We start from the raw sequence: 12590 nt of genomic DNA, 5'->3' as shown, positions 1-12590 counted from the left end.
ACAGGGAACCACTTCCTTTTGATGTTTCCTCGCCACGGAAGAAACTACAGTCAGTTCCTTACATACGAACCTTCAAGCTGCGAACTTTCAAAGATGCGAACGTGCATTCCATCCATGTCAGGCGTGAGTGGAACTGCAGCTGGCCCTCCGTCTCCTATTTCTGATGATCCTTCAGCTCTACCATCTCCCACCTCCTCTGCCTCCTCCAGCCAGTGACTCTTCTTGCCTGTTCCCTGATGTCAGCCCCTGTGTGTCAGCTGTTGTCCTGGACTCCTGTACTTTTCAAGGTCCTGCACTGTGACACTAAAAATGTTTTCTTTATTTTTTATGTTTATTTTTTATGTATTATTTGTGTGAAAAGTATTAAACCTATTCCAGGACAGTTCTGTGTAGCCGCCTGGGTACACAGGCTAACCTTGTTGGACTTATGGACAAATTGGACTTCATGAACGTGCTCTTGGGACAGAACTCATTCATGTGTAGGGGACTTACTATACTGCAAACATCTCAGGGAATTGGGTCATTTCATGTTTGAGTGCCTTTTCCACACTCACTGCTTTACCCTCCAAAGCCGTTAGGTGTCCTATTTTAAATCAAAACTATTATGTTGGAATGAATACACAGTTTTTACTCCAAAAAAACCCCATGCAGTTGGCCAAACTTGTGCAAGTAAAGAGAAGGGACATTTTCAGCTCCCGGGGACAGCTCTGCCGACTGCATACACACTGCACCCTTTCATGCTGAATTTTAGACACACTTCCAAACAGAATTGGGCAAAGGGGTATTTCGAAAGTCAGGTAAACTCTCTCAGTGATGAAGACAAAGGAGGCGGCCTTATTGATTTCTCAGTAATAGGTAACAGAAAAGTCATCCAGACATCAATTTTTAACAAAATCCAAGTAAACTTACCATGATTTCTCCAGACTCTCCAGAAACACTTCTCTGTGAAAAGAAGTTGGATATAATCAATCTTCAGAAGCGTGTTGTTTATTACCTTGAGGGCAAAAACTGTTTTCTCAAAATATATTTTCTCAAAAAATATTTTTTCCTTCCATGCTGAGCTATATATAACTCATTCCCTGGACCCAAGACATCTATCAAGTGTTACTGAATGCTGTTTTCCCACTGGTGTGTTTCTGTGCACAAATGTCTCAGCCACTTTCTGGTTGCATGTGTGTCATTCTTTGATACAATGTCAAAATCAAAGTTTTCAAACGAAAATGTTCAACCAAACTCATGCTGGGTAACACAGATCACTTTTATCCTGTCTACGTGTCTGACTGACTGTTTTCTTAGCAGCAGAGTCTTCCTTCAAAGCCAGACAGTGGAAAGGCATGTCTGTCTCATCTACTAGATGAAGCTACAAGGGGGCAGAGATGCGGATGCATTTATTTCCTCCTTAGTGTAGCCCCTGAGTCAATCATGGTGGAAAATTCTGTACTCTAACTGCCATGCTAGAGAATTACAGTCAGTCTCCTACACAACGAACCTGCAAGCTGCGAACTTTCAAAGATGTGAAGGTGCATTCCATCCATGTAAGGCGTGAGTGAAACTGCAGGTGGCCCTCTGTCTCCTGTGGCGGACAACCCTTCAGCTCTACCATCTCCTACATCCTCTCCCTCCTCCAGCCAGTAACTATTCTTGCCTGTTCCCTGATGCCAGCTCCTGTGGGCCAGCCGTTGTCCTGGACTACTGTGCTTTTCAAGGTCCTGTACTGTAAGATTAAATATGTTTCCTTCATTTTTTGTGTTGGTTTGTTTTTTATGTATTATTTGTGTGATAAGTATTATAAACCTATTACAGTCAGTACTACATAGCCGATTGTGTTAGTTGGGTACCTAGGCTAACTTTGTTGGACTTATGGACAAATTGGACTTAACGCACGTGCTCTTGGAATGGGACTTGTTCATACGCAGGGGACTTTCTGTGTCCACATGAATGATTGTCCTATGGACACAGAAACCTGACTGGCTTTAGAGTGATGGGTGAACATTTAATGTCAGATGGACTTTAAAATAATAATTCAGGTGTGGAATATTAGCTTAGCTTGCCTGCTTTGGATCGAGCTGAAATTTTAGGGGGTGTTATGTGACATAGTGAGGTCAACAGTTGCTTTCTTCTAGCCTTTTAAAAATTTAAGCATAGTTGATTTACAATGTTGTGTTAGTTTCAGGTGTACAGCAAAGTGACTCAGTTATACCTACATATATAACTATTCTTTTTCAGATTATTTTCCCTTATAGGTTATTACAAAATATTGAGTAGAGTTCTCTGTGCTATACAGCAAGTCTTTGTTGGTTATCTATTTTATTTATTTTATTTTATTATTTATTTTTGGCTGTGTCCCATGGCTTGCAGGATCTTAGTTCCCCAAGCAGGGATCGAACCCATGCCACTGCAGTGGAAGCGTGGAGTCCTAACCACTGGACTGCCAGGGAAGTCCTGGTTATCTATTTTATATATAAGTAGTACATGTTAACCCAAACCTCCTAATTTATCCCTTCTCCCCCCGTTCCCCTTTGGTAACCATAAGTTTGTTTTCTCTGTCTGTGAGTCTTTTCGACTTTTTGAATACAAGTCTCAACAACTCTAAGTTTTCTCTTTTAGATGAAGACCCTGAGGACTTGCCTATGGGATTTTAAAATTATCAGTCTACAAAAACCCTGGACTTGTAGCAGGTCAAAAATTCATATCCACACAAAAGATGTCATAGGTCAGCTTAGCGTTGCTTTCACAGATCCCTCCTTTCTTAGCACGTGGGCTCTACATGGGAGAAGCCAAACCCTTCCTGGCCCCCTGGAGAACTCACCCCCGTGGGCTAGAGCATTTTGTCTGTGCTGTTGCTGGTGTCCGGAGGCCACGAGTGTGGCCAGGTCCCCTGTGCTCTCAGCGACTCCCCGGGACAGCAGGGACCGTGACCCCAATAGGAGGTGTCTGCCACTGCTGGGGAAAAAATGTGCTTCTAAGAGGAAACTCTTCCATACAAGGCAGTAAAACCATCCCATAATCTTAAATTTTGAAGAAAACACGTAGCCACGTATTCTTTCAGGGACCAAGGTGACCATTACGGTTCGGAGATGAACAGATAGCCATGTGGAGGTTTCCCTTTATTTCAGCTGGGCAGTGCTTCCCCCTGGGGACAAAACCACTGGACTCTTTGCTGCTAAAAAAAACAAGCTCTTGAGAAAATGCAGCAAAGAGCATCTCAGTCCTTTTCTTATCTTTTCACTCATGATCTCTCTCACTTATTGTCCCTTTTGGAACTGCGTTTACTGTACCTGATGCCTCTGGTTCTCTGACACAACTTGAAATTTGCCCGGGGCCAGTTCCACAAGCTCTCCATAGTCTGCAAACTTAAAAAAGAATTTAGGATGTTTATTTCTATCAACAAAAAACAGGCAGCTGGTGACAGCCATAAGGTACTGTATTCAATACATTATTTTGTCTTGTTTTCTATATCTCTGGGCAATCTCACTTTTTTATACCATGATTTTTTTTTCATTTAAGTAGAGTTGATTTACAATGTTTCAGCTGTACAGCAAAGTGATTCAGTTATACATATACATATACCTATTCTTTTTCAGTTTCCTTTCCCATATAGGTTATTACAGAATACTGAGTAGAGTTCCCTGTGCTACATACACAGCAGGTCCCCGTTATTTATCTGTTTTATATATAGTAGTGTGTATCTGCTAATCCCCATCCCTAATTTATCCTCTCCCCGCCTTTCCCTTTGGTAAGTTTGTTTTCTATGTCTGTTACAATGACTTCTTTAATATATTTGTTTGCTAGTTATGTCTCCCAGGTGAGTAAATGGAAGTTACTGTCTCTAAATTTGTTGGACGCAGGAATTCATTTTTGAGTTTCCCTGAAGATGATGGGACATCCAAAAAAGGGTTACAGTAGCCCAGTGATCAGGTAGGTGCCTGGAGGAAATACTGGGTAGATGGTGGGGGCATTTGCGGTGTCTAATGAGATAACTGTGGACCATTATCCATCCAGTGAGAAATGTCGACGTGAAAGGAATACGACTGAAAAAGCACAAACACATTTGGGTATCTCGCCTCCAATTCCTGGCTCTGTCTACGAGATTTCCAACACACCCTGGTGGTTCTTCAAGTGTTAGAAAATATGATAGTTTCTAGGCAGAGTGATTTTTTTTTCTTGCAAATATGCCATCCTGTTCTTTGGCATTTTCGTAGGTAACCCACTCTGTAAGTACCACAAGCCGCTGCGCCTTCTAGGATATTCCCAGAATACATGCTGCTTTTCTGGCATCGAAATAGCTCTTGTATGACTTTCAGTCTGAGATTTTCATTACGCTGGGGATGATCAAAGGTCTGAAGTGAAGACCTTGAGCTCCCTGGGAATAATTCCTGCATTCTGCCCGCCCACTTGCCCAATCTCCCCCTTTAACAAGAATATTAAGTGCCCTTAATTTGGACATCACTGTTCACCTAGGCATGACAAACAAAGTGCTTTGGAAATGACTTTTCTTATGCTCTTAAGTAAAAGCGTGATAATGATATTTCATAATAATTGTTATGAGAGCTAATAATTATTAAGTCCTCTCTTGGGTTTGCACTGTGCTGGGTAGTTTACACATGTCACTTAATTCTTTTAACAACACTTTGGATTAGATTAATTATTATCACCAATTTTTTAGACAAGGAGGGGGCAGCTATCCTTCTTCGATGGTACTCTGTGGGGCTGGCCCATGAACTTGGTTCTCATGCAACACCTGTTAATGCTTTAGAGGGTAAACACACATTCTAGAACTTATGGTTACCGGGGTGGAAAGGTGGGGAGAAGGGGTAGTTAGGGAGTTTGGGACTGACATGTACATACCACTATATTTAAAATGGATAACCAACAAGGACCCACTGTATAGCACAGGGAAATCTGCTCAATGTTACGTAACAGCCTAAATGGGACAAGAATTTGAAAAAGAATAGATACATGTATAGGTATAACTGAATCACTTTGCTGTACAAACTATCACAACATTGTTAATCCACTCCAACATAAAATAAAAAGTTAAAAAAATCCTCCTCACAAGGGTAAAAATTGTAACTATGTATGGTGAGAGATATTAAGGAGACATCATGGTGATCATTTTTCAGTATATACAAATATTGAATAAAAAAAAAGGGATAAATACACATTCCAGTAATCATGAGAGTGAACGCGTGCACACAGACGAACTTTGTCATGAATTTCCATTCCACGCAGAACACAGTCCTTGAAGAGCAACAAGCTATTTACCAAGCTAACACAGGGGCCAACAGCAAGGAGTCTTTTGGAAGTACTTACTTCTGAAAGTCCATTGGTGGGGATTTCGAAGCCTTGCAGTTCGGAAAGGAAGAAGCAGAGGAGAAAGCACGCAAGTCCCTTCATTGTGTCGGGTGCCCCTGCCCAGCTCTCCAGCGCAGGGTCTGGGAGGAGCCCACTGCTCCCTGAACCACGATTAGAGGGGCAACAGAGCCGTACAGTTGGTTTTCAAAAAGGAGAAACGAGAATAAGAGCGCTCTCCACCTTTGTTCCAAAACAGGACAAATATTTGTTCTGGAGTTCAAACTTAAGCTGTGGAGATGGGTCAGACACCCAGAGGTTATTCAAACAGCAGAGGTGGGGGCAGTCCCTGGGCTGTGAGAGCAAGTCAGGGTCGGATGGATGTACTATGCTCGCCCCTCCCCCCCACTATGCTGACTTCTGTTCATCTTAAGATCGGAGTGACCTAAAGATCTGTGTCATCTCTGAAAGACCCGGTGAGGAAATTTACTGAGAAATAGAGTCACAGAGGAAAAAGCTAAAGTGAAAAGTTTCTGGAAACAAAATCCTTTGGTTTAAGTGGAAGTAGGAGGAGCTTAGGAAAAGTGGGAGAAGACACCCCACGGTTTTCTAAGCAAAGCACTCATGGCAGTGTCTCTCGCTTCCTTTGATAACCGAGAACCGATTTCACCAAAGAACCAGGCGAGCCGTGGTGCTGGCGGCGGGCGGGTGGCGGGGAGGGTGCAAAGCCACGCCCTTCAGCGAGGAAGCTTCCGGAACATCTTTGATTAAGAGAACGGAGTCTGTTCCCACTGCCCCTGGCCAGCCTCACTCAGGTCAGCGGAAAATCAGGTCTCCGCAGTCCCAGAATCCCTTCCCATTCATGCTCATGAATCCTAATAACAATGATACCCAGAATTGATGAAGCCCTCTGTGGTGTCAGGCAATTTCACTTACATTAACGATAACCACGCCCTCCCCCCTTTCTTTCAACTACAAAAGAGCCATGTGAGGTGTGTACTGGATTTATCCTCACTCACAATGGAGGAAAGTAAGGTTAAGCAATTGATTCTCCATCTCACAGTTAATTCAAGGTCAAGATTCAAGATTCAGTTAGCTTCCCAACCTAAATGTCCATCAACAGATGAATGGATAAACAAGATGTGGCACATATATACAACGGACTATTACTCAGCCATAAAAAGGAATGAAATTGGGACATTTGTGGAGACATGCATGCATCTAGAGACTGTCATAGAGAGTGAAGCGAGTCAGAAAGAGAAAAACAAATGTATATTAACGCATATATGCGGAACAAAGAAAAATGGTACAGATTAACCTGTCTGCAAGGCAGAAATAGAGACACAGATGTAGAGAACAAACATATGGACACCAAGCGGGGAAAGCAGGGGTGGGAGTGGTTGGGGGTGAGATGCATTGGGAGATTGGGATTGCCATATATATATACTACTAATAAGAAAAATAATCTCAAATTGTACACTTTAAATATATGCAGTTTATTGTACATCAATTATATCTCAATAAAAGTTCTTAAAAAAATAAAATAAAAGTAATGGTAATTAAAAAAAAAAAAGATTTAGTTAGCTTCCAGGAGAGGCAGCCTGAGGTCCGTCCCTGGGATCAGGGTTCCAGGTGTGAATTTAGACTAAAATTTACCTGCCGTCCCTAAGCTGGGTGACCAGTCTACTTGATGAAATTCTTTCCTGAGCCTCTGCTCCGGACATCTGCTGGAACAGGGCCATGCTGTGAACTCCAGTCTGGCCAGGTCCCACATCTTTCTGGCACTTTCCTTTGCCAGGATGGAATATGGCTCCCTGCCCGAGGTTCCCTGACTCAGCACCTGGTCCGGGTCCTGCTGCTGAAAAAAACTTCTGCTCTCTAACAGTTCACTCCCACAGGGGAACCTGCACCCACACGCAAACAGGAAGCCTGCGACAGCCTTTGAGACTGGTGCCATAGGGCTGTTTCCACCAGATCTGTGCTGACCAGACTCGGCTAGCTCCCGTGCACCTTAGATACCCACCGCGAGGGTTACCGCGAACCCAGGGCAAACGGGTAGTTCTCTGAGACTGCCTTCTGATTTCGTTTAAAGGGACATGGCTTCAAGTTTATTCCAAAAACAATGCAAGTGAAAGGAGAAAATAAGGGAGGCTCAGGAGGGAGGGGATACGGGGATATATGTATACACATAGCTGATTCACTTTGTCGTACAGCAGAAACTAACACCAGAGTGTAAAGCAATTATACTCTAATAAAGATGGAAAAAAATAACACATAAAAAAAATAAGATAAAAAAAATGCCAAAAAGATAAACTGACATTAAAATATGCAAGATGATCTTTAAAAAACTACAAATTCATTTGTTAAATCCATGCACATGCCCAAAATAACTGGAAGTGTTGGTTCAAATGTAATATAAAATGCAAATAGATTAAATTTATCTATGAGATTATGAAGGGCTACTGATGATTTTTTAAAAAACTGTTCAACCGTATGCTGTCTCTAAGAATTACACTTTATCTCCAAGAGACAAAAACAGACTGAAAGTTGAGATTGCATTAAAATCTATCTTATTTATTCCAAATACTTGAAAACGGGGGTTACAAAGATGGTATCAGGTTAAAATAGATCTCACAGCAAATAATAATAAAAAGAAAGAAGAGAGAATTAAATTTAAGATTGTTAACTATATGCACATTGCTGTGGAGTACCTCTCTAGAAATTGTTCATCTTGCAAAACTAAAACCCTGTCCCTATTAAACAATAATTTCCTGCACTGCCTCCGCCCAGCTCCCGGCAACCACCATTCTACTTTCTTTTTCTCTGAGTATGATTACTTTACATACCTCATACAAGTGGAATCCTCCAGTATTTGTCCTTTTGTGACTGGCTTATGTCACTCAGCATAACATCCTCGTGGTTCACCCATGTTGTTGCCTTGTGTCAGCATTCCCTTCTTTATTTAAGGCTGAATACAATAGTCTATTGTATGTACATATCACATTTTCTTTATCCATTCATCTTGCTATGCGACACTTCGGTTGCTTCCATTAAACAAGCATATTTTGAAACTTTTGTCTGAAATATTTCATAAAGATTTTAAAAACAATTTAAAGAGGGAAAAGGTCCGTTTCAAATCAGTTAAAAATATTTGCAGCAAGGAATAAAGGTAAACTTGGTGGAATAAAAAAATCCCTTGTTTTACGTGCCACCTAATTTTGTTTAAGTAAACTAGAGATCCAAGGTCAACAGAGAAATCTATTCGTTGAAGGTAGAGCGAGCAGCGTTTGCTGCGAATGAAGATGACGTTGGGTCGGATCGTCCACGTTGATTTGGTTTGTTAAGCGCGTACTACATCGATTGGGCAGTGAATTTACCACTCCCCCCACCCCCGTCCCCCAAATGCTTGGTCTCAGCTAAGAGTGCACACGGTAAGCACTTCTGGGGACGGACCAGCTGATACGGATCGCACTTTCTCTCTCATTCCCACTGTCATCACTCTCATTAATTTTTCTGGAATAATAGTGATGTTTTCTAGAGACTTCCTGGCTGCTGTTCCTAGATCCAGCACCACCACACCACGGCCGAAGCAGCGTCCAAGTGCAGCCCTGAAGCCGTCACTCCCTGCTCCAATGTCTTCACTTTCTTTCTATAGAGGATCCGGCCGTGGCCGATTTTCACTGTGGTCAATGCGCTGCCTTTTCAGCCTGATCTCCAGCCTACACACCGCAAAGCCGGACTATCTGCTCACCCTCAAACCTCTCAACCAAATGCTTTCCCCCACGCAGTTCCCTTTGCCCAGAATTCCCACCTTCTCCTCCAACGTCTATCTATTTAAATCACATCTCTCTTTCCAAGCCAGTCTTAGTTGCCGTGTCTGTCACCAACGTTTTGCAGATTCCTCTGGCCGACATTCATCACGTGTGTCCTTTGGGGGAATAATTGCAGCACACACCTCTGTGCCTTGCTACATTTTCTCAAGTGCAGAGGCCACACACACCTTCATTCAACACTCTTTCTAGAGAAACTACATGGTATCACTTATATGTGGAATCTAAAATTTGACACGAACATATCTGTGAAACAAAAACAGACTCACTGACATAGAGAACAGACTTGTGGTTGCTGAGGGGGAAAGGGGTGGGGGAAGGAAGGATTGGGACTTTGGGATTAGCAGATGCAAACTATTATATAGAGGATGGATAAACAAGGTCCTACTGTAGAGCACAGGGAACTAGATTCAGTATCCTGTGATAAACTATAAATGGAAAAGAAAATGAAAGAGAATATTCATATATGTGTGTATATATACATATAAAACTGAATCACTTTTGTTGTACATCAGAAACTAACACAACATTGTAAATCAACTATACTTCAATAAAATAAACTAAAAACCTCACTCTTTACAGACAGCCTACTACGTGCCCAGCACTGCAGACAGCAGTCACCACTGTGGCTTAGAACATAACCGGCCCTTAAGTATCAACACTGACTGTCAGAAGGTGACCTGAGCCTAAGAGTGATATCTCTTTCCCCTCGTATTTTGTCCTTTGCAGAATATGTTCATTGCAAGCTATTCAGTTCCCAATAATGGAACGTAACATTCAATACCATCTTTAAAATCTAGAGTCTACCTCTTACTAGATTACTGACTGTGGCAGGTTACTTCATCTCTCCGTAGATCAGTTTCTTCACCTGTAAAATGGGACCATACCATCCACGTCATAGGGCAGCTGTGAGGAAGAGTAAGTGAAGACAAGATTAGGTGCCTGGTACAGAGCGACTGGCTGTCCTTTGTTTGGATCATTACCGTCACTGTTCTAAACAGCAAAAGAAAACCAGCTGGAAACGTAAAACAGAATCACAGGGCATGTAACAGAGAGTTGTCTCTACTTTTCTGCCTAGGTTTTCCCTTCAGCCTTTGAAACTGTACAGTGCTACACCTTCTGGGAAAATGCATCTTCTGGATACTGGAAGTGAGAAAACCAGTCCTCCCCTCCCTGGGGTAGAACTGGGTTGGGGGGACCTCCCAGCCCAGTGGGGGCCTCAGCCCAGCCCTCACGGAAAAACCCCATCACAGCTTTGCAGTCTCTGCTGAGATTAAGAAAATTAAGACCTTACAGATTGAGTACCAAATAGAATCTCCAAAATCTGAACAAAACCTTTCACAACTTTAATTTTTTTCCTCAACTAAGAGGTCCAAGATAATCTTTCGGTGGATATCTTTAACAGTTATTAATGAGAAAATAAGTTCCATAGTATAGTAAATACTGAAGTTGAGAAAGTAAAATTAACATGGTCTAAAAGAAAGTCACTTAGCATGTTTTGCTGTTTTCTGAGATTGCTAGTGCTTTGGCAGTGGCTGGCGTTGGGCCAGGATACTGTGGGACATTAGATGGAAACGCAGCCGTGGAATATTAATAAACTGCTGGTCTGCTAATTAAAAAAAAAAAAAGACCTATGGCATATTTTGCACTGTGATTTCCAACATTTTGCCCCCTTTCATCATATCATTTCATCTCTAATAACTGTAATCTGATATTCAGAATGACCTCAGGACAAGCCTGCATCACGCTTCTTTTTTAATGCTGATAGCCTATCTCCAAATTCCAAGGTCTTGGAAAAAAAATCACCACGTTTGATCTCTCCTGCTGTTCAGAAGCGCCAGGCTCCCTATCAGGGCAGATGTGTTTTCAGGTCACTGGGTCCTGCACCTGGGGCCCTTCCATCAGCCTCTGGCCAGGGCGGCTGTCACGGTGAATGGAAAGTATCCGTTGGTACTCACATGCTCCCGATTTATAGCACAGGCATCGCTACCATAAATGCCGCTTCCATAGATGTGAGAGACAGTAGGAAATCTAAGAGAAAAAAAATTCAGTAGACTTCATAATGTTGAAATGAAAGAATAACAGATTTAGTGCCCCGTGAGAATTCTCAGGAATACCAATACGCCTGGGATTTACGACTCTAAGTCATGGCGGCTTAGATAACGGCGCGCTGGCTTAACGATCCCACATTCCAAAATCCAGCTCTAGTTCTATCATTGTGAAAGAGCATCTTTAAAAGTCCAAAGTTGAAGGTGAGCAAACTTACAAATAGCTGCATCTGACCCTTACCTGCTTGTTCGCCAGTTCAGATGGGGCGTGATGTGGTCCAAGTCTGTTTTCTACGTGCACTCGAACTCTGATGCCTTCCTCCTTGTGGCCAGGTTAAGATATTTTGTCTTAGGTTCTTCAAGGATTATTTGTTTTAATTTTGCAGAATGATATTCTATTATTCTGTCACATCTTTTTTCTTCTCTCTTAGGCATAAGTGTGGGTTACTGTAATTTGGGGCCAGAATATAAAGAGATTTCAGAAGAAAAATGTTAGACATTGGGTAGAGGTTCCTCCAGCCAAAAAACACAAAGTGGAGTGTGCAAGGCTGATTTCCTTGTTCATTATTTTAAAAAACTTTTCCCCTTTGGTAACCATAAGTTTGTTTTCTAAGTCTGTGAGTCTGTTTCTGTTTTGTAAATAAGTTCATTTATATCATTTTTAAAGATTCCATATATAAGTGATGTCATATGATGCTTGTCTTTCTCTGTCTGACTTACTTCCCTTAGTATGACAGTCCCTAGGTCCATCATGTGGCTGCAAATGGCATTATTTCATTCTCTTTTCATGGCTGAGTAGTATTCCACTCTATGCATGTACCACATCTTCTTTATCCATTCCTCTGTTGATGGACATTTATTTATTTATTTATTTATTTTCCCTTCAGATCTTTATTGGAGTATAATTGCTTTACACTGTTGTGCCACTTTCTGCTGTACAACAAAGTGAATCAGCTGTATTTATATATATATATATCCCCTCCCTCCTGAGCCTCCCTCCCACCCTCCTTATTCCACCCCTCTAGGTCATCACCAAGCATTGAGTTGGTCTCCCTGTGCTATGCAGCAGCTTCCCACTAGCCATCTATTTTACATTTGGTAGTGTGTATATGTCAATGCTACTCTCTCACTTCATCCCAGCTTCCCCTTCCCCACCCCCACATGTCCTCAAGTCTGTTCTCTACATCTGTGTCTTTATTCTTGCTCTGCCAATAGGTTCATCAGTGCTGTTTTTTTAGATTCCATGTATACACGCTAGCATTATGGTATTTGTTTTTCTCTTTCTGGCTTATTTCACTCTGTATGACAGACTCTAGGTCCATCCACCTCACTATAAATAACTCAATTTCGTTCCTTTCTATGGCTGAGTAACATTCCATTGTATATATGTGCCACATCTTCTTTATCCATTCATCTGTTG

At 41.9% G+C, this 12590-nt stretch overlaps 1 protein-coding gene across 1 annotated transcript in view; it reads right to left on the bottom strand.

Moving 5' to 3' along the window:
- The window catches only part of ITIH2 (inter-alpha-trypsin inhibitor heavy chain 2), a 41496-nt gene extending 35991 nt beyond the window's left edge, over positions 1–5505 (bottom strand). Inside the window, exons 1-3 of the mRNA XM_057731871.1 lie at positions 5314–5505; positions 3279–3353; positions 910–942 (exon numbers count right to left, since the gene is read on the bottom strand). Coding sequence (XP_057587854.1) covers positions 910–942; positions 3279–3353; positions 5314–5397 — 192 coding nt within the window. The 5' untranslated portion in view covers positions 5398–5505. The remainder of the gene's footprint in view (positions 1–909; positions 943–3278; positions 3354–5313) is intronic.
- Between the last annotated feature and the right edge of the window lie 7085 nt (positions 5506–12590).

The sequence above is a fragment of the Hippopotamus amphibius genome, chromosome 4, assembly GCF_030028045.1.
Source record: "Hippopotamus amphibius kiboko isolate mHipAmp2 chromosome 4, mHipAmp2.hap2, whole genome shotgun sequence".
Classification (NCBI taxonomy): domain Eukaryota; kingdom Metazoa; phylum Chordata; class Mammalia; order Artiodactyla; family Hippopotamidae; genus Hippopotamus; species Hippopotamus amphibius.
This window is presented reverse-complemented; position numbering and strand designations above follow the sequence as displayed.